The sequence below is a fragment of the Gopherus evgoodei genome, chromosome 1 (genome assembly GCF_007399415.2).
Source record: "Gopherus evgoodei ecotype Sinaloan lineage chromosome 1, rGopEvg1_v1.p, whole genome shotgun sequence".
NCBI classification, from domain to species: Eukaryota; Metazoa; Chordata; order Testudines; family Testudinidae; genus Gopherus; species Gopherus evgoodei.
Window position 1 is genome coordinate 224,998,382 of NC_044322.1, and position 21,550 is coordinate 225,019,931.

Genomic DNA, 21,550 nt, shown 5'->3' on the forward strand with positions numbered 1-21,550 from the left:
ACTATAAGGTGGGTGCATAACTGGCTGGATAACAGTACTCAGAGAGTAGTTATTAATGGCTCCCAATCCTGCTGGAAAGGTATAACAAGTGGGGTTCCGCAGGCGTCTGTTTTGAGACCGGCTCTGTTCAATATCTTCATCAACGATTTAGATGTTGGCATAGAAAGTACGCTTATTAAGTTTGCGGACGATACCAAACTGGGAGGGATTGCAACTGCTTTGGAGGACAGGGTCAAAATTCAAAATGATCTGGACAAATTGGAGAAATGGTCTGAGGTAAACAGGATGAAGTTCAATAAAGATAAATGCAAAGTGCTCCACTTAGGAAGGAACAATCAGTTTCACACATACAGAATGGGAAGAGACTGTCTAGGAAGGAGTATGGCAGAAAGAGATCTAGGGGTCATAGTAGACCACAAGCTTAATATGAGTCAACAGTGTGATACTGTTGCAAAAAAAGCAAACGTGATTCTGGGATGCATTAACAGGTGTGTTGTAAACAAGACACGAGAGTCATTCTTCCGCTTTACTCTGCACTGGTCAGGCCTCAGCTGGAGTATTGTGTCCAGTTCTGGGCACCGCATTTCAAGAAAGATGTGGAGAAATTGGAGAGGGTCCAGAGAAGAGCAACAAGAATGATTAAAGGTCTTGAGAACATGACCTATGAAGGAAGGCTGAAGGAATTGGGTTTGTTTAGTTTGGAAAACAGAAGACTGAGAGGGGACATGATAGCAGTTTTCAGGTATCTAAAAGGGTGTCATCAGGAGGAGGGAGAAAACTTGTTCACCTTAGCCTCCAATGATAGAACAAGAAGCAATGGGCTTAAACTGCAGCAAGGGAGATTTAGGTTGGACATTAGGAAAAAGTTCCTAACTGTCAGGGTAGTTAAACACTGGAATAGATTGCCTAGGGAAGTTGTGGAATCTCCATCTCTGGAGATATTTAAGAGTAGGTTAGATAAATGTCTATTAGGGATGGTCTAGACAGTATTTGGTCCTGCCATGAGGGCAGCGGACTGGACTCGATGATCTCTCGAGGTCCCTTCCAGTCCTAGAGTCTATGAGTCTGTGAGCTACAAAATTCAGACCTAAGTTGGGGGAATTCAGGCCCTCCCCACCAAGATCTTTGGGATCTTTGAATTTGGGCTTTTGCTTCCACTGCAGTGAGTCTAATCATATGATCCATGCTCAGAAAACCCTTCTGTTTCAAAGAGAAAGGCCAAAGGAGACAACCCCGTGCTCTGGGACAAAAATAGATGTTTGGAGTCAATATAATTACATTTTATCTGCTCTCAAGAGTCAACAGTGACTCCATTGCTACATCTGGTATGTGGGTAGAAGGGACCTGCAATGATATTTATGAGCAAAGATAAATGGATTAAATGTGTCTTGCTTGACTAAAGACAAAAAAGGGGTGATAACTGTCTGTGATCATGGAGGTGTGTAAAGAACCAGGTAGGTTCAGGAGGCTACAGGGAGATAATGTAGGAGGAAATGTGATAGAAACTGAGCAAAGTAAGAGATTCTGGATGTAGATCTGGAAATATTCCCTAACATTTAGGATCTACTAACTGGGAGAAAACCTTCCCAAATGGAGCAATGGAATCACCATCAACCAAGACTAGACAATGCCCTGGAGAATGTGTTGTGAGAACAAATCTGTACTGGCTGGGACAGTGAAGGGACTAGTAAATCTTTTCCATTTGGGATTTTAAGAATTCTTACATCTGGCCTTTCATACAAACGCTGGGGAGAAATCATTCAGACTTAACAAGAAAGGGCACAGTTCCCTTCACCCTCCATGGCATTCCTCCAGCTGCCAGTACCTACCTGACAGAGATCAAATCCCAGAGCCAGGTTTCAGGGAAATACCGGCGAACTCTCCCTGGGATAGTGGATTCTGGAGGAGCCTCTGAAACAAATAATACAGATTCTCCATCAGGATTTGGACAAGTTAGCCCCCTCAGTCACAGACTGTCCAGCGCTGAGATGACAGGTTCAGTTGGCAGAGGGAGGGTGCCAGGGCTGATAGTCTGTGAGTGAAGGGTTAGTCTGGCACTGCAGATGGAAGATTCAGGACAAAGCCACGCTTACTCCTGGAGATTGGCCCCCCATTAGTCTCTACACAATGCTCCCAAAAGTGCCAAAGCTGAGGAGCCCTGCCCCTCACTGACAAGTGGGTGTTGTACCCATTAGGGGCAGTGACTGTTCCCAGCATGGGGCACATGGTGAGAGATGGCTGACAGTGACGCTATCCCAGGGACCTGGAAAGAAAAGCCTGGCAGAGAGATGCACTTAGGAGCTCCTATGGGAAAGGAGGGGAAATGGGGAAAGGAAAGCAGCATTGTCCTAGGGAGGTGAGGGCCCTGGGGAAAGGGAAGAAGGGGAGGCCTCCATAGAGTGACCTTAGTGGAGGTTGCTTATGCTGTGCCTACCCATCAGCACCAGGGCACTGCCGGTGGGGCTGGGCTTTCTCCTTTCATGCTGGGAGAATTGCAAGTGCAACTGTGATCCTCTGGTGGGCCCCGCTGCCTCAATGCATGACTGGTCACATCACTGCTCTCCTGCTATTGGCAGTCTACTGTGTTAGAACTGTGCGCCTGATCCAAAGGCCATTGAAGTGTCACCAGGGCCTTAACGCAGTGTCCCAGATGCACTAGGGAGGGAACATGGAGACAACTCCACCCAACCCTAATCTCTACCTCTTGGCATCATGCTTCTCCACAGTGCTCCCCTCACAATGGATCTGTGGTTTAAGTTTCTCCCAGATCAACGGGATTTGTGCTCACTCTGCCTTGGTTTTGGATGGCTCTTTTGCTGGGAGTTGACTGCTGGGGTGTCCTGCTGTCCCTGCCCCCCTCCTCCCCCCGGACCTCTGAAGGAGCAGAAAGAAAGACAAACAATGGAGAAAGGAAAAGGGGAGAGTGGAGGATCTGTTCAGCAGCTTGGGGAAGAGGAAGGAAGTACTGAAAAAAAATAGCAGAGACAGAGAGCCTGAAATGTTTGAAGAAGTCAGAGGGTTTAGAGAGTGCAAAGTGAATAGCTACAAAGGAAATGACGGTTACCTTGGCCAGGGGAAGCAGAGGTTTAAGAATAATTCGATAGCAACTGAGCAGATCAGGTAAGGTTAATTATAGTTATGAATTATAACACTTTGCATTGCTCAGCACCAAGGGGCTCAAAGCACTTTGCAAACAATAATGATGTAAGCCTTATAATCCCATTGTGAGACAGCGCAGTATCATTATCCCGCTTTTACAGATGGGGAAACTGTGGCACACAGAGGCAGTGACTTACTCAGGGCAACACAGCAGGCCAGTGGCACAGATGTGAAGAGAACCCGGGTCTCAGAACTCCCTATGCTGAGGACTAAGCACTGGGCAACTCCCCCTTCTGGGTGTTGGCCTCAGCCCTGGTTTTCTGTCAGTATCCATTGGCCAGGCAGAGGCAGGGATACCCACCCAGCAGCTAGAGGGAGGGAATGGATAAAGCTTACCTAGGCTGCCGATGGGCCTTAGTGGGGGTGCTGTCGGCCTCTTGTCCATGGGATAATAGCACTGAGTTGGCTTCTTTATCATGAGGTTGGAAAAGATTTTCAGGCCTACGCTCTGTTACAAAGAAAAAGAGTGATGCAGTGGGAGAGCAGCAGCTGCAATATGGCAAGATCAGATTCATTAATAACTGTGATCTAACCTTAGCTGTTGGGATCAGCCCTACATCTGGGGTGGCGTGGGGCTGATCTGCCTCAGGAGGGGATGCGCCTCAGACTCCTGTTCCCCTTTTGCTCTGGGAAGGCGGCATATTACTGCATTCCTTTCTGGGGTGCAGTTTACTTTCCCACTTGGGCCTGTCAGCTCCAGTGGCAGGCACATGGGGGCGGAGCCTTTGTGGCTGTTCAGAGGTCTGAGCCTCATTGCTCATGATTCCCCTGCATGGCCCTGTAGGATCATGGCAGAGCCTTGCTCACTGTGACAAATCTATGGGCATCTGGGGCTGCATTGCACACGGTGGGAGAGTGCCCACTACTGCGTCACCCAGACAACCGCCTGAAGGCCCCATTTGTTTCTCAACCCCAAGCACTGACTGAAGCCTCCAATCCTCTCTCCTCATCAGAAGGGGGAGTCTCAGAGACTTGCATTGGCCATTTAATGTCCAGTGACTCCAGTCACCTGCCTGATGTGGTCACACTGCTAAGCAGTGCTGTGTGTTACTGCCACCAATCTGAGGTGCCCACCTCGCTTGCCCTGCCCCAGCCAGTGAGTGTCACTGCCTCGCTATTGGTTAGGAAGGAGTAAAGAGGGGTAACACTTATCCCTGGAGGAGAATGATCTAGAAATCGAGAGTGTCCTGTAATGATGAACTCTAGGCTCTGCGGCACAGTTTCCCCAAGGGATGAGGTGGAAGCCACATACCACTTGGAACACTAAAGCTAAGACTGGGCAAAGAACAGGGGAATAGACTGCCGAGAGTAAAGCTGTTGGGGGAGGGCACTTTCCCATTCGCATGTGGTTTCCCAGGTGTTATTTCCACGCAAATTCCGGTAAAAGCTCAGAGACAATTACCCTGAAGAGGTTAAAGACATCCGGCTGATAGGGATACCAAGGCCTCCGTGACACCAGTGGTAATAAAGGTGCAGGTTGCACACATAGATCTGGGTATTCCTCAACTTGGTGGGGGTACCCATGGCGGTGTATGAAAGGGAATAACTCATAGACCTAGGGAAAGCAACAGAATGGAAAGAATCAGGCAGAGAGGAGCAGGTATCTATCAACCTCACACCATCCCAAGACAAATGTCCCATACTTGCCCCTTTCTAGCACAGAAACTCCCCTTCACCCGAGAGCCCCAGCTTTCTCCTCCAGCCCCTTCCCTGGCAGAGCTGCTGGTTCACAAGTCACTCCACCTTTGTGTCTCCTCAATCCATCCCTGGTCCTGGATGACCATGACTCTGAAGGACAGTCACTCACTGTTTGGTTGGTCAGCTCTTTCTCTGGCCTCCTGAGGAGCACGCTCTTGTCCACTGCCCGGACTGCACACACTGAGCCAGAAGCCGCCTGAAGCTGGAGCTGGACTGTCGATCCTGGGAGAGTTTCTTTAGCTGAGAAGCCCATCTTCACCTTACTCAGCACATGAGGAAAGCAAGCAACAGTGGAAGAGAAAAAGAGATGTTACCTTTATGGGCCTTCCCACCCCTCCATCCCCACTCCTCCTTTTTCTCATCCCCACTCACAGATGGCAAACACCCTCTCCAGCTCTTTCCTCTGCTCACTCACTCTCTGTACCTATGACCTGGCTGGCAGTGGGGCCGGTGGGTCTTTCCTGTCAGCCCCATCCAGTGTTCTGGTTGGGAAGACATGGTGGCTGGGTCTTTTCAGTGAAGATCACCCAGACCTTTGTTCTTATAACTCTGCCCCAAGCCTAGACACAGCTAGCAGAGCACTGCTCAGTGCACTGAGACAGTAGCTGATCCCCATCTCACACTCTGAACTGTCCCACAGAGGCCTCCTCCCCCCAAGATTCACTGGCTCCCTTTGATGCAGATTCTGTGGGCCCCAAAGACCATCTCTGACAGCAAGAGATCCCTGGGACAGGCAATGCAGTGATAACTCCGAGGGCAAATGGCTCTACAGCACTGCATAACTGACCACATGCATCCTGGTGCCTCGCTTTCCTCTGTGATAGCAGGTAGTGGCCATGGCTGGATGAAGGAAACCAGACTTGATGGTCCATTTCTCTGATCCAGCCCAGTGGAAGGTGGGATAATGCATTAGGCAGGCTTATGGTCTGATCTGGTATAGGAAAAGGAGTGAGACCAGACTAGATAGAGCCAGTGCCTTGACCACTCTGGATACTCTCATGCAGACTGGTCACTACTAGGTGGAAGCTCTGTGCCCCTGGGACCTGAGCTTTCACACAATGTTTGCACCCATTTTCTCCCCTCTGAAGATTCTGGGACTCCAGTTTGCCCAAGGTGCACCAATTCCTCCCAGCTATTTCCCCTCAGCACCATCCCCAGTTTCCCCCTCAATTGCGAGTCTCACCTGGTTTTTGAAGCACATGGCAACATCAAACTGGATGCTGTCGGCTGCCACCCCTTTGCTAGGGAAGATGGCGTACACCACTAATGAAGGGGCGGGTGCGACATTAGAGGTGAAGGTCAAAGGGATGGAGAAGGAGCCTTTCAGTGCTTGATAGAAAGAGAGAAAAAGTGTTTCCATCACAACTCCTCCAAGATATTTTCCTATCCCCTCTGCCTCCCTGAATGTCTAATGCACCTATCACTGTGGTAATGAGGAATCTCCCACTATCCCTTCACTTCCTTTTCCGTGTCCTCCTCTCTGTTCTATCCTTCCCTCAACCCTTTTCAGTCTCTTCTCCCTTCACTCCCTCCCCACTCCATCATTCCATCCTCAGTTTCCTTTGTTCCAGCTGCTATGATTTATTCCCACAAGCTTCTCTCTGACCTATTTCCCATGTGTTATAGCTCTACCATGGAACCAGGTCACTCAAAACCAAGGGGGATTTCAAGGGAAACCTATGAAACATCCATTAGCCCCCAGGATCCCCTCAGGAACTGGCTCCACCCTCTAGATTAGCCCTGGGACCAGGTTTCAGAACTCACTGCTCAGTTTCCCAATCCGTACATTCTTCTGTCCCCTAATGACAATCCCAGCTTTCCCAGTGACCTGAGGGAGGAGAAAAACTGGATGATCCTGCGTGCTGTTATCCCCAGAATGTAATCAACCCCAGCCCATGCACCCAAATATAGCACACAGGCTGTACCCTTGATGGAACTGAGGCTCTAAGATAAGGGTATTTTCACCGCTAGGATACTGGCTGATTCAGGGAGATCAGGGAATGGGATGAGGAGTCTTTCCCCCTAAGGGAACCAGTTATGAGACAACCCCAGGTCAGGGGCAATGGATGGATAGTGAGTGCATCAGGGGATCAAGATGTGGGAGATGGGGTCTTTTACCTCCAGAGAACAGACTCTAATCAAGCCTGGATGAATAGTGACCAGAAGTCATTCCCACTGGGTGGCTGTTTGGCAGCCTGTCTGAAAGGAATGAGGGGTTCTCAGTTCAGTTCCTAGTGAGAGAAGTGTGCACATCACAAAAACCCACCATCCCTATTGATGCTGAGTGGCCTATTCTTGGCAGCCTCAGCAGAGGCCAAGGATGGAATAAGCCACACAGACTGAACTCCTATCTCACCCATGGAGATGGCCCCAGGGCCCAGCTGAGGGTCTTTTTGTGGAGAAGTTTGAACTGCTGCTTCACATACTGCACCCAGAGGTCTCTGAGTGCCTGTCCATCTGGCACTTTCCCTCAGTACCAAATTAAGTGGCAACTACAACTTCTCTCTATAGGCTTCAGCTCGGCAACCCACCCCAATGTGTGCTGCTCTCCCTTTCCCCATATATGATTATCCCTCCACTGTGACTCACATAGTAGGCGAAATCCATGTGGCTAGCTCCTTCTCCCAGGTCCTTCCGGCTGAGGGCAAATGTAACCTGGACATTCTGCTGCAGCCCGCAGGGCAGCATTCCCGGCAGCAGGTGTATCTTCAGGAAGCTCTTGGTTGTGACATGGAACGGCTGCAGGTACTGGTAAGTGTTCACATAATCAACGTTAATCTTCCCAGGTTCTTGCACCAGATCCTCCAGATTGAATCTTCCCTAGGATAAGGTCATAGACACATAGAAATTAGGGACAAAGACCTGTACAGTCACATTTTATCTCCTCCTTCTCCCCAACCCACACCAAGGCAGTCTATGCTCTAGGGCTTTGTTCATGACCAGCTACAAATGTCTCAAGATATAGGGCTTTCACCACTTCCCTTGTTATTCCTAATATCTGCACTGCCAGAGCTGTGTGGGGAGCCCAGGACTGGAATAGCAGGGGGGCTGTAGGGCAAGACTCAGGGGTGTTGGCTGGGCTGTTTAGTTCCAAGTCTTCACGTTCATGAACACAAGTGTTGAATCTTACCTCCAAAGAGACAGACGAGCTATTCCAGGCAGTTGTGTCCATGTTGAATGAAGCTCTTCCAGTGCCATCCGTAATGTATGTTTTGTTAAACCGTCACCCCATGTAGCTTATCATGAGGTAAACTTTTGTGCTTTTCATAATATCCCCACGATGATCCTGTAGTTTAATCTGGATGCACCACAGAAGAACATAAAAACTAAGATCACTTATCTCCTTTAGTGTCCTACTCATCAGCCTCTGGCCCGTGACTAATACACCTCCAGAGCACTGATTCCAATCTAGCCCCACAGTAGGGGCACTGGCTGGCTCAGGGGAATTGGAGCTGGCTCTTTTCACTTCTAGGGCACTGGTTCCAGTCTGGAGCCACGTCAGGCAAAAGGGATATTAAGCTTTCCCACCTCTAAAGCCAAGTATTCAGTATCAGTCAAGTTGAGGGTGGCTGAAAATTGTCCACTCTTAGCTATATGATGGCCTGTGTGAAAAAAGTTGGTGTGGGTCAGTCCAGTTCCTATTGGACAGGTGTCCAATCACATCTGCTAATGGCATTAATTAACTCCTTTGTTTGACTCTCATCAGACGTCAGAGGTGAAACTACCTAAAAAAACTGGGGAAGGGGGGTGGATGTGGCATGAAAATGCCTAACTCGTGCAGAGTGCAGAGAGCAATAACAGCACAGGAAAACCCTGGTTTGAGGGGACATGTACCCCACAGGTAGCTGTACCTCTGAAGCAGAGGCTGAAGGAACATCTCTGCCAGCCCAGTGGGAGGACATCTAAAGCAAGGCTAAGGCCCATTGGCAGGGGGGAGAGGGAGGAAAGCAGTATGCATAGTGGGGTCAAAGAGATCTTGTCAGCTCTCCACCAGGTGTTGGTTCAGCACAATTTATTAGCCATTAAATTCACTTGCAAACTAGGGGAAGGAAAGAGAGGGGGAAAATCACCTTCCCTCTGTAGGGGACTCCAGGGATGTAGTAATCTTCCAGCTCCTCAAATGTGGCAGTCACCGCTGCCCTGGAGATGAGAAATTGGCTAGAGGCATTGATTTGCATCTCTACGTGAAAGGGAGAAAAGGCGAGAAATGTGAACTAGTGGGGGGAGGGATAGCTCAGTGGTTTGAGCATTGGCCTGCTAAACCCAGGGTTGTGAGTTCAATCCTTAAGGGGGCCTTTTAGGGATCTGGGGCAAAAATCTGTCCTGCTCTGAGCAGGGGTTTGGACTAGATGTCCTCCTGAGTTCCTTTCCAACCCTGACATTCTATGAAGCTGGCACCAGGGAATGACTCCACCTAAAGAATGGCCCCTGGTTATCCAGACTTTGTTCAATTTCACTTCATTATTCCTGTAACCCCCACTGGGAGCCTGCTAAACAATTCCTGCTTTGCATGTGTACCCTTCAGAGACATGGAGACTGTTTTTCCCAGAGTTGTCAAACATACCTCTGTAAAATCATTCCCTACCTTCACAGCCACTCCCAACCCCATTGTGAAGCAACACTGCCTCAGAGCAGAGATCTCTGCAGGACACACAGCCCAGAATGCTCTCTGGTTCTCCTCATGCCTTGACACCACACTCTGAAAGGAATGGACAAAAAGAGGGATGAAGAGGTCCTGATCCTCTCCCACTCCATTGGTGTGACCAGTCTGGAAATACCTTCTATCTCGGTACCTTCCCTGTACCATGTGGTCCCACATGTCTCATGCATCTATGCTCACCTGTGCTGTCTTCCACCAGAGAGGCCTCTGCACTGAGCTTGCTGTCATACTCGTAGGAGGTGAGGTTAAAGACTGCCATGCTCACAGAAGTGGAGAAGCAGCCCCTGCTGGTGGTTTGGAAATGGAAAGGGTGCATGCATTAGCTGTGCCTGGGTTGAGGGGCTGTGGAGACAGGAAGAAGTTACTGGACCACAGAGGCCTTGTGCAACTATTTTCCATGCTACAGAATGGGCAGTGCTGCTGCCCTCTCCTCTCCCTCCCCTCTCCCTGACACCTCTGCCTCCACAGTGCTCCCTTCCTACCCACTTACTCTCTTCGATAGGGCTAACCAGCTCACCTGGCCACTGTACTCTTCACAGATATCTGTGCCAAAGTGTCTTGGAGGTCGCTTGTACCGCCAAGCTTTCTGGCATAGGGTCACCCAGATGGTGCCCTGCACTGCTCTCCCATAGGTGTACCTGTGAGAAACAGGGCAGAGGGGAAAGAAAACCAGGAGAGAAGCACTAAGGAAAGAGAAATATTGTAGAGTGTGCAGTGGCATGAGCATTGTGCTCCTCTATGGTTGCCTCCCTCCTGAGGCTCTCAAACCTCCACTCTGAGGAAGCTCAGTACCATTATCCCCATTTGACAGACTCTTCTTCAGGGCTTTTCCCAGTCTGATTTCAAATAACACAAGCTGGGGCTTCCACACCTCTGGGTCCGGGGCGATGTCACAGTCTAGTAACTCTGATAGGAATGTTTCCTCATAGCCCAGCCTGAAATGTATCCCTTCACTCCTGGCTCTCCCCATTCAGTGCCTTCTTGAACATTTTCTCCCTCCCCGTGGAGTTTACACCATCCAGGTAGCAGTGGAGCATTCACACATCCTCCTTCCCCCACCCCTACTTAGCTACTGCTAACAGCAATTTCCACCACATGTGTCTGATGAAGTGGGTATTCACCCACAAAAGCTCATGCTCCAATATGTCTGTTAGTCTATAAGGTGCCACAGGACTCTTTGTTGCTTCTAACAGCTACGATTCCACTGAAACCCACCCTCTCCACCTATGAAGCAAATATGGTCAGCAGAGTTTAAACAATGAGAAGCGGTGTGTTCTTCCCAAACATGATGATGCGCGTTCCTTCACCTCAAGAAGGGTTTCTCCAGGCTGGTATGTGGACCTCACCCTACCCTAGCTCTTTCCTGGTGAGCATGTGTATCCAGTCTCTCCTGTCTAGCACAGGGCTCCCCTCTCCGAGTGAGGGCCACTCTCCAGCTGGATTCCTGTAGATCTTCCACAGGGAAAGACAATGGCTTGGATCTTGCCCTACACAGTGAATCTCTTGGTATCTGAAGAGGCACCTAATGTTTGTTCCTTCTCCTTTCCGATTTCTTTCCTTTGATGGACTCAGGGGATAGGGGTGCTTGGGGAAAGGGTGTGCGACCATTGATTAGCAGCTCCTTCCCGGCAAAGCAGCCTCCTCACCTGCCGCACACACGGAGCAAGAAGGTTTTATCCAATGCGTAAATCTGAATTGGCCCCTCAAAGAAAACCTCGAATTTTGGCAGCACTAGAAGGAAAAGCCAGAGAGAGCAGGTGAAGAGCAGGCTGGCAGGACATAGGCTTAGGGAGGGGTCTCACAAGAGAACAGGGTATGTGGGTGTATAGAGGGGTATAGGCAAGGAGGGAACGAACAAGGGGAGGAGTATGTCCTATAGGTCACTGCTGGGATCCCTCAATGAAATGGTGTTGGAGGAATTTCCAGCACTGCTATCATACTATTCCAGCCCAAGTATTAATTAGGTATCTTGATGAAGTGACATTTCAACTTATCCTGACTAAGATTCCCGTATCACCCCATCAGGTGTGATCCTCCCCAGGTGTGACTCCTCCACTGGCATGTGATTAATCTTGGCTCTCAGATGGTATATGATCACTATCCCACTACTCAGATGAAGATGTTTTGCCTTCACATTTTTTTGGACATTAGAAATACAATCCATTGATAGGAGTTTCCTCTCCTCATATCTCTCCCCTCCACATTTCATCATACCATACTCCTCAGCACTAAAGGTACTGGAATCTTTTGTGCTGGCCACGTCGATGGTGTAAGTCCCCAGGAAAGGTTCATCAGCTAACTGGAAGGATAGATCCACAATGCCCTGCCTCGGCCGCACATCGAGCCATTGACCAATCCGGTTACTGTTGGGGTCCTGCTCTCAGAGAGAAAAAAAGGCAGCCACCATTAGCACTAGCCTACTTGCTTATTTAAAAAGGCTGAGTCCAGAACATTCTAACAATTCTAGTTGCTTTTGCTCATTACGTTCTAAAATGGTCTGAGTTGTCAAACTCATAAAGTTCTAGTCTATTTGCTTCTTTTTCTCATTAAAGTCTATTCAGCCGCAGTTCATAACCCAAAAATCAATAAAGGTTCCAAGTTTCAGAGGAGCCTAGATCCCAGAATCCACAAAGTTATAAAGGTTTTAGTTTCTTTGCCCAGTAAGTCCTAAATAGGCCTAAAATAACGTTCTACCTTATTGTTGCTGATTTTAAAGAGCCTAGATCTTATAGTATATGAAGTTTTAAATGCTGAAGTCTTCAAAGCTTCAGAATTCTGTTCCAAATTATAGCTTAAAAGGAGACTATTAAGGATGCTGACTTTTAGAACCTCCCACTTTATCTAGGAATGAAATTCAAGAATTAACATAGGTTGCTTGAAGCTCTAGAACTGACCCATTCATAAAAGATTGATCATGAGGTTCTGGGATATCTGCTGTGAAAAGTGACTGGACAAACCACACATACAACCCTTTCCAAAGGGAATATCTTTAACTAAATACTCAAATTAGCTATGTATGTATCCTGGAGCATCCATCACCATAGTATCTAGGTGTTATAAGATACCCACCTGGAGTTCTATCACAGAGTACTGAAAGGTAAACAGACAGCAGTATTAGAAAATGTAATGACCCAGCAGACAGATATGTAAAAAATGCCATTGTTACCTAGCTAGTTACACATGCTGCAGCAGCATTGCCATCCCCAGAAGTTAAAAAATTAGTCCATCCCTCTCCCCAAAAATCATGAGATCGACTTTAAAATTCATGAGATATTTTAAAGTAATAAATGTTGGGCTCTTTTTCTTTGTCTTCTGGTTTCTGAGCCTTTGGTGTTCACTTGCTTCACATTTTCAAGCTTTCCTCTGCAACAAGGGCTAGAAACGTATTTTTTCAAAACTGAATGAAAGCTGATGTTCTCTTACAATATCATTCGAGCAGCTGAGGCTTTGAGAGAAGCACTCAGAGACCACGAGACTCACAATAAAATCATGAGAGTTGGCAACACAGCATCAGTAATGGGAGAGAACACTTGGCTCTCAAAGCACTGCCTTCACAGGGAAGGGTTAGAGTGGGTTTTACTCTTCCAGCCACTAGTGAGGGGAATTGGTTACAGGATTATAAACACAGGAGCAGGTACGAATTACTGGCTTTGGATCTGATTTTTCACTGCCTTGCACTATCATTTACACTTGTGTAAAATGAGTATTCATGTGGTCTGAGGTGGAAAGGACCACAAAGGATGCAAAGGACTACACAATGTGCAAGACACCGGAGATTCAGGCTCTATCTGTATGTCTGAGTGAGCATGAGATAGCAGCCTCTAGTGGATGGCTCAGAAAGAGGGAATTCCCTCCTCTTTGGATCTGTGTTTGTACAGAACGTAGCACAATGGGGTCCTGCCCCATGACAATAATATAAATACATATTAGTAATGTTGTTAGCAGGAGAAGCTCTCTTTGAGCTCAGCTAGCAGAAGCCTGAGGTTTTCAGAGCTGGAGGACAAGAGTTCTAATCCCAGCTTGCTGTGCATGTGATTTGTATAGTAACTGTGGCTGAAGTCTGCAGATGCTTACACAGGCTAGCATGTCCCCTTTGGTAGGGGAGTGTGGTGCAGATCTCTGGACTACCCCTCAACCAGCCAGAAAAGGGAGCTGGGATACACTCAATAGAGAATTGGCATTTCTGAGCCACCTGCTGGGGAGTGGCCATGTGGTGATTCAGACAACATTGGACGTAAGCCTCGGCATTAGCAATCGGGCACCAGCTCCCATCCACTTTTAATAACAGTTTAGCGACTGTTACCTTGAGGGGTAGGACATATTAGACCTGTGTACATTCATGGAGAAAGAGACAGACATGACTTGGAATTGCCAGGGAGTGGAGATGACTGGAAGAAGGACAGGGTATGTGGAGTCAGGAAACTTCCCTTTGTCCACTTGAATGTGCCTTACCTTGCTGTCAAGGGGAACAAACTCCTCATTCAGAGTCAAAATCCTAAACTTCACTGAAGGGAGAAAAGAATATTGAAAGAAAAGTTCTGATGGTGGAACACATTCAGAAATGGACTTCAGTCCTGCCCTGCAGCCACCTGCTATTCCAGCCCTGGGCTCCCCACACAGCTTTGCCAATGCCCCTCAGTCCTGCTCTGCAGCCCCCCACTATTCAAGTCCTGGGCTTCCCACACAGCTTTGCCAATGCCCCTCAGTCCTGCTCTGCAGACCCCCACTATTCCAGTCCTGGGCTCCCCACATAGCCCTGCCATTGCCCCTCAGCCCTGCCCTGCAGCCCTCCTGCTATTCAAGCCCTGGGCTCCCCACATAGCTCTGCCAGAGCAAGGAAATTCTACCATTTGTACCCCACACCCAACATTTTTGTTTCACTTCCTCTAACAATTTGCGAGGCTTGTGGGTCACAGTTTGTCTCTCTTATATTTTCTCCTCAGTGAAGTCTGTAAACAGCTATGAGCTAAGCTCATGTGGAGGCCTCCAAGCTCCTCCTTTTGAGAGGTGAACAAGAGTGGGTTTTCCCCAACCCTTAGGCCCTTGCATGTCCCCATCTCCCAGTTAATTCCTGCCTAGACCCTAGTGTTCCCCATCGCTGACTGTATGTATCTCCAGACTTTGTTCCCCTGCCCCCAGGCACCAATGTGTCTCCTAGCAGTCCTGAGGCCTTGCACTGTATCCTCCATCCTTGTGTGCCTGTCTCCCCACACTGTATATCCTCCAGTGTGGTCTCTCTTCCCTCCCACCCATGTGCTCCCATCACATGCATGAGCACTCCAAATATTCCCCAGCCCCCATTGTCAACCACAGGGCCAGGACACACCGCTGATGCTTCATGGCCAGAGCCCTCAGCAGAGAGTGGAGCAACTCAGGCACAGACTGAGGAAGGGCTGACAAGTCAGGCCTCCTGTCTACCTGCTCCCCACCATTGCTTCTTCCAGCAGGCAATATGTACAGCAGCTGCCTCAGGTCTGTGGAGACAAATGTGGGGCAGCCCTGACCAAGCCCAGAGAAAAGACGGTTACTCACCTTTGTAACTGTTGTTCTTCGAGATGTGTTGCTCACATCCATTCCAGTTAGGTGTGCGCGCCGCGCGTGCACGTTCGTCGGAAACTTTTTACCCTAGCAACTCCAGCGGGCCGGCAGGTCGCCCCCTGGAGTGGCGCCGCCATGGCGCCCAATATATATCCCTGCCGGCCCGCCCGCTCCTCAGTTCCTTCTTGCCGGTGACTCCGACAGTGGGGAAGGAGGGCGGGTGTGGAATGGATGTGAGCAACACATCTCGAAGAACAACAGTTACAAAGGTGAGTAACCGTCTTTTCTTCTTCGAGTGATTGCTCACATCCATTCCAGTTAGGTGAATCCCAAGCCATACCTAGGCGGTCGGGTCGGAGTGAGAAGTCGCGGCATGGAGCACTGCAGTTCTGAAGGCCGCATCCTCTCTCGACTGCTGGACCAGGGCGTAGTGGGAAGCAAAGGTGTGGACCGATGACCAGGTCGCTGCCCGACAGATTTCCTGGATGGGCACACGGGCGAGGAAAGCCAGCGACGACGCCTGCGCCCTGGTAGAATGCGCAGTCACACGGCCCGTAGGGATATGGGCCAAGTCATAACAGGTCCTGATGCAGGACGTTACCCAAGAGGATAACCTCTGGGAGGAGATAGGAAGCCCTTTCATGCGGTCCGCTACTGCTACGAAAAGCTGGGGGGATTTGCGGAAGGGCTTGGTCCTCTCCACGTAGAACGCGAGAGCCCTACGGACATCAAGCGAGTGGAGCTGCTGCTCCCTGCCTGAGGAGTGAGGTTTCGGGAAAAAAACAGGGAGGAATATCTCTTGGTTGACGTGGAAGGCTGAGACCACCTTGGGGAGAAAGGCAGGGTGTGGTCTCAGCTGCACCTTGTCCTTGTGGAAGACCGTATATGGGGGGTCTACCACAAGAGCCCGGAGTTCCGACACCCATCTAGCTGAGGTGATAGTTACTAGAAAGGCAGTCTTCCAAGAGGTAAAGCAGGGAGCAAGTAGCTAACGGCTCAAAGGGGGGCCCCATGAGCCGGGACAACACCAGGTTAAGATCCCAGGTTGGAGCAGGGGGACGGACGTTAGGGAATAAACGTTCCAGCCCCTTAAGGAATCTAGACACCGTTGGGTGAGAAAAAATGGAGCGACCATCCACACCCGGGTGAAAGGTGGAGATAGCTGCTAGGTGGACTCGCAATGACGATATGGCCAGACCTTACCCTTTGAGGGACCAAATGTAGTCTAAGATGTCGGTTACCAAAACTTCCATAGGGCGGAGATTTCTCTCCACGCACCAACAGGAGAAGCGCTTCCACTTGGCCGAATATGTCGCTCTTGTGGACGGTTTCCTGCTGCTCAAGAGCACCTCCCTCACCGGCGTGGAGCAGCGCAGCTCAGAGCCAGTCAGCCACGCAGGAGCCACGCCGCTAGGTGCAGCGACTGCAGGTCTGGGTGACAGAGGGTCCCGTGTTCCTGGGTAATCAGGTCCGGATGAAGGGGCAGGGGAACTGGGTCAGCTACGGACAGGTCCAGCAGCATGGTGTACCAGTGCTGCCTGGGCCATGCCGGGGCCACCATGATCACGTGAGCCCTGTCCCTGCGCACCTTCAGCAGGACCCTATGGACCAGAGGGAACGGGGGAAATGCATAGTACAGGTGGGTCGACCACTGGATGAGGAAGACATCCGCTATCGACCCGGGCTCCCTGCCCTGAAAGGAGCAGAACGCTTGGCACTTCCTGTTCCCCTTGGACGCGAAGAGGTCCACCCGGGGATAACCCCACCTCCAGAAAATGGAGAGGGCGACGTCCGGGCGAAGAGACCACTCGTGTGACAGGAAGGATCTGCTCAATCGATCCGCCAGCGTGTTCCGTACTCCGGGGAGGAAGGAAGCCCTGAGGTGAGTGGAGTGGGCTACGCAAAAGTCCCAGAGTCGTATCGCCTCGTGGCACAGGGAGGAGGATCTGGTGCCGCCCTGCTTGTTGATATAGTACATGGTCGTCATGTTGTCGGTGAACACGGCGACACAGCGACCCTGAAGCTGATGACAGAACATTTGACAAGCAAGGCGGACCGCTCTCAACTCCCGCATGTTGATGTGTAGCCCCACCTCCTCCTGGGACCACAGGCCCTGCGTCCTCAGGGTCCCTAGGTGGGCCCCCCAGCCTAGATCTGAGGCATCCGTTGTTAGGGACACCGAGGGCTGAGGGGGGTGGAAAGGGAGACCCGCACATAACACGGACTGGTCTAGCCATCAGCTGAGAGAATCTAATACCCTCTGGGGGATTGTGACTAACATGTCTAGCGGCTGCCTTGTCGGCCTGTAATGATTGATGAGCCACAACTGGAGGGGCCTCATGCGGAGCCGCGCGTAATCGGTCACAAAGGTGCAAGCCGCCATGTGGCCTAACAGGGTTAGACATGTCCGCACTGACGTCAATGGGGCTGTCCGCAAACGTTGAACGATCGCCGACATGGTCTGGAACCGCTGCAGAGGCAGCAAGGCCCTGCCTCCAGTGGCGTCCAGGACGGCCCCGATGAATTCCACCCTCTGTGTGGGAATCAGGGTGGACTTGTCTGCGTTTACCAAGAGGCCCAGACTTGCGAACATGCCGGTGATCACGCGGACATGGCTGTAGACTTGTTGTTCCGACATGCCCCGAATCAACCAATCGTCCAGATAAGGAAACACGTGGACACGATTGCGCCGAAGATGCGCCACAACAACTGCCATGCATTTTGTAAACACTCTCGGGGCCGTGGACAGGCTAAATGGGAGGACTGCAAATTGATAATGAAGAGGCCCCACAACGAAGCGGAGGAAACGTCTGTGGCGTGGCCAAATGGCAATGTGAAAATACGCGTCCTGCATGTCGAGGGCGGCGTACCAGTCTCCCGGATCCAGGGATGGGATAATGGTCCCCAGGGATACCATGCGGAACTTCAACTTCACCAGGTATTTGTTGAGCTCTCGCAGGTCGAGGATAGGCCTGAGGCCTCCCTTGGCCTTGGGGATCAGAAAGTAGCGGGAATAAAACCCCTTGCCTTTCTCGTTTTCCGGAACCGCCTCTATAGCTCCTTTGCTGAGGAGCGTCTGCCCCTCCTGCCGAAGGAATTGCTCGTGAGAGGGGTCCCTGAAGAGGGACGAGGAAGGGGGGCGGGAAGGAGGAAATGAAACAAACTGCAGGCGGTATCCCGTCTGCACCGTGCTTAAGACCCAGCGGTCCGATGTTATTTGGGACCACACTGGGAAGAAAAAAGAAAGGCGGTTGGAAAACGGGGGGGAAGGATCCATTAGGGAAACTGTTACTGCGCCCTCGGGCGCACCTTCAAAATGAAGGCTTAGGTCCAGGCGGGGGCTTAGAGGAGCCTTGGTTCTGCCCCCCTTGGTTCCCCGAATGCCTGCGCCTTCCATTCCTGCCGCGGCACCTGTTAAGGTCCTGCCGCTGGCGGAACTGGGAATACGGCCTGCGCTGTTGTTGTTGCTGTGGCCGGAAGGGTCTACGCTGCGTCATGGGAGTGTGCATCCCGAGGGACCGCATAATGACTCGGTTATCTTTCAGACTCTTGAGTCTGGGGTCTGTCTTTTCAGAGAACAAGCCCTGGCCTTCGAAAGGAAGGTCCTGTATAGTATGCTGGAGCTCCGGCGGAAGGCCGGAAACCTGCAGCCAGGAGATGCGACGCATCGTTACTCCCGACGCGAGGGTACGGGCAGCCGAGTCTGCAGCGTCCAAAGAGGCTTGCAAGGACGTGCGTGCGACCTTCTTGCCTTCATCCAAGATGGCCGCAAACTCTTGGCGAGCATCTTGTGGCAGCAGCTCCTTAAATTTGTCTGCTGCCACCCAGGAATTGAAGGCGTATCTGCTCAGCAGGGCTTGCTGGTTGGAGACCCTGAGCTGCAGCGCCCCAGCCGAGTACACCTTACGGCCGAGGAGGTCCATCCGCCTGGCTTCTCTGGATTTGGGGGCTGGAGCCTCCTGGCCATGACGCTCCCTATCGTTCACTGATTGAACCACCAGGGAACACGGAGTCGGGTGCACATGGAGATATTCGTAGCCCCTAGAAGGGGCCATGTACTTCCTCTCGACGCCCTTCGCAGTAGGAGGAATGGAGGCCGGAGACTGCCAGATGTTGTTGGCGTTGGCCTGGATGGTTCGTATGAAGGGCAGGGCGACCCTGGTGGGAGCGTCAGATGAGAGGATGGTAACAATTGGATCCTCTATCTCCGAGACCTCCTCGGCTTGCAGACTCAGATTTTGAGCTAATCGCCTGAGGAGGTCTTGGTGCGCCCTGAGATCCAGCGGGGGGGGGCTGTTGGAGGAGGTACCAGCCACCGCTTCATCCGGGGAGGAGGATGAGGAGACCCCAGGCAAGAGAGTGTCTAACTGTGGGTCTTCCTCAGCCCTCGCCTCTGCCTCAGGAGCCAAAGCGGAGTCTTGTTGCTTGGACCCTTCCTCCCCATCCGGGGAGGGAGGGGGGCGAGACAACGAGGCTTCAGGAGCCCTACGCTCCGCAGTCGCCGGCCTAGCAGGGAGCTGTTGGGGGCCCTGGGCCTGATGGTATGCCCAGGGTGTCCAGAATCCCCATTGTTGCGGGCCTTGGTCCTGCTGCGGCGGATCACTGAACAGCGCCGCCTGCCGGTCGGTGCCCAGCGCATACCCGCTGTCCGTTTGTGAGGATACGGACGGCTATCTAGAGGGCCATGGTGGGGCTGACCCTGGATGGTAAGGGTCTGCGCGGGTTGGCACGGAGGATCGTCTCGGTGCCGGGGACCGGTGCCGGGAGTCATATCGGTGCCGGGATCGGGATCGGGACCGGGTTCTGTCACGGTGCTGGGATCGGGATCGGTACCGGGCGCCACTTCGGTGCCGGGATCGGGACCTGCCACCAGCTAGGTGCCGGGAGGTCGACCAGGACCGGGACCTGCCACCAGCTCGGTGCCGGGAGGTCGACCGGTGCGGCGAGTAACGTCGGGACCTGCTCCTGGAATCGCGGTGCCGGTATCAGCGGCTGGAGCCTGACCGCGATCGTCTTGATGTCGACCGGCGCCGCGAGTGCGACCGGTACCGCTGAGGGGAGCGGTGCCGGGACTGCGAGCGGCGGCGGGATCTGGAGCGACCATGACATCGGGACCTGGATCGTGAACGAGAGTCCCGAGACGGTGCCGACATCATGGGCTTGCCTCTGGACACGACCCGCACCGGAGGTACCGGGGGTGGCAGCCGAGTGGGCTCAGTCAGGGCTATGAGGTCCCGAGCTGAGGCGAAGGTCTCCGGTGTGGATGGGACCACCATCTCAACCCCAGATCTCATGGGGGAGCTCGGCGGCACCGGACTCGACGGACCCGCCGGGCCCGGAGTCGACGGTGCCGGCGGTGCCGCGGCCGATGCCGGGGCCGGGCGCTCTAGCCGGGTCTGCCTGGCCGGAGTAGCGGACTTCGACGGCCTTGGCTCTGTCTCCGGTGCCGGAGAAGGTCGGTGCCGGGGAGTCTTCTCTGTGCCGGTGCGATCCGGTGCCGGCGCCGAGATCACGGCCTGCGAAGCCGTCGGGTCAAGTGCCGCCTCCATAAGGAGAGTTCGGAGTCTTTGATCCCTCTCCTTCTTTGTCCTTGGCTTAAAAGCCTTGCAGATGCGGCACTTGTCGGATCTGTGCGATTCCCCCAGGCACTTCAGGCACGCTTCGTGGGGATCGCTAGTAGGCATGGGCTTCTTGCAGGCCGCACACTGCTTGAAGCCCGGCGAAACAGGCATGAGCCTGGCGCCGGGTGCCGGGAAGGGCTAAGCCCCCGGCGAAGAACTATTTACAAACTACTTAACTTAACTACTACTTAACAATCTAATTAACAACTACAATAGTACTAGAGATAAACGATAGATAACTAGGAGAGCTAGGGACGTGGAGGACAGCTATGCCGCGCTCCACAGTTCCAACGACCGACACGGCGGTAAGAAGGAACTGAGGAGCGGGCGGGCCGGCAGGGATATATATCGGGCGCCATGGCGGCGCCACTCCAGGGGGCGACCTGCCGGCCCGCTGGAGTTGCTAGGGTAAAAAGTTTCCGACGAACGTGCACGCACGGCGCGCACACCTAACTGGAATGGATGTGAGCAATCACTCGAAGAAGAACTGGCAGGTGTGATATACTCACAGCTCTCACCTTTCTGCCCTGGGGTGTAAACGGGTTTGTCCGTCTGGACAAAGGTGCTGCTGTCACGCCCGCGGATCAGGACCTTTTTCTCTTCCTTCACATTGAAGTAGTGGCTGTTGGAGATGGTCAGCTGGACAGTGCAAACCTCCTCCCGGCCCCCAGCGGGAGATGGGACCTGCATGCGGAGAGAGGGAGCCATCGTTTGCTCGCTGGAGAGAACCGGGGGATGGGAAAGGAGGGCAGCGCACTCTCCCCTGTCCCAATGGTATCAAAGCAGACGATCTTCTCCCCTGCTCCCTGGCATCTTGCGTCCAACTAATTCCCTCCCTGCCAGGAAGGACACCTGCCACTGATGCAATCCGTTC

At 52.0% G+C, this 21,550-nt stretch overlaps 1 protein-coding gene across 1 annotated transcript in view; it reads right to left on the reverse strand.

Annotated features, from left to right (window-relative positions):
• The window catches only part of LOC115644506 (alpha-2-macroglobulin-like protein 1), a 46,480-nt gene that overhangs the window by 18,451 nt on the left and 6,479 nt on the right, over window positions 1-21,550 (reverse strand). The window contains 16 exon segments of the mRNA XM_030548955.1: window positions 1,830-1,911; window positions 3,496-3,607; window positions 4,562-4,714; window positions 4,967-5,116; window positions 6,041-6,186; window positions 6,622-6,685; window positions 7,447-7,677; window positions 7,988-8,062; window positions 8,928-9,037; window positions 9,698-9,804; window positions 10,027-10,155; window positions 11,164-11,248; window positions 11,732-11,891; window positions 12,587-12,607; window positions 13,970-14,022; window positions 21,195-21,360. Of these exon segments, the coding sequence (XP_030404815.1) occupies window positions 1,830-1,911; window positions 3,496-3,607; window positions 4,562-4,714; window positions 4,967-5,116; window positions 6,041-6,186; window positions 6,622-6,685; window positions 7,447-7,677; window positions 7,988-8,062; window positions 8,928-9,037; window positions 9,698-9,804; window positions 10,027-10,155; window positions 11,164-11,248; window positions 11,732-11,891; window positions 12,587-12,607; window positions 13,970-14,022; window positions 21,195-21,360 (1,844 nt within the window).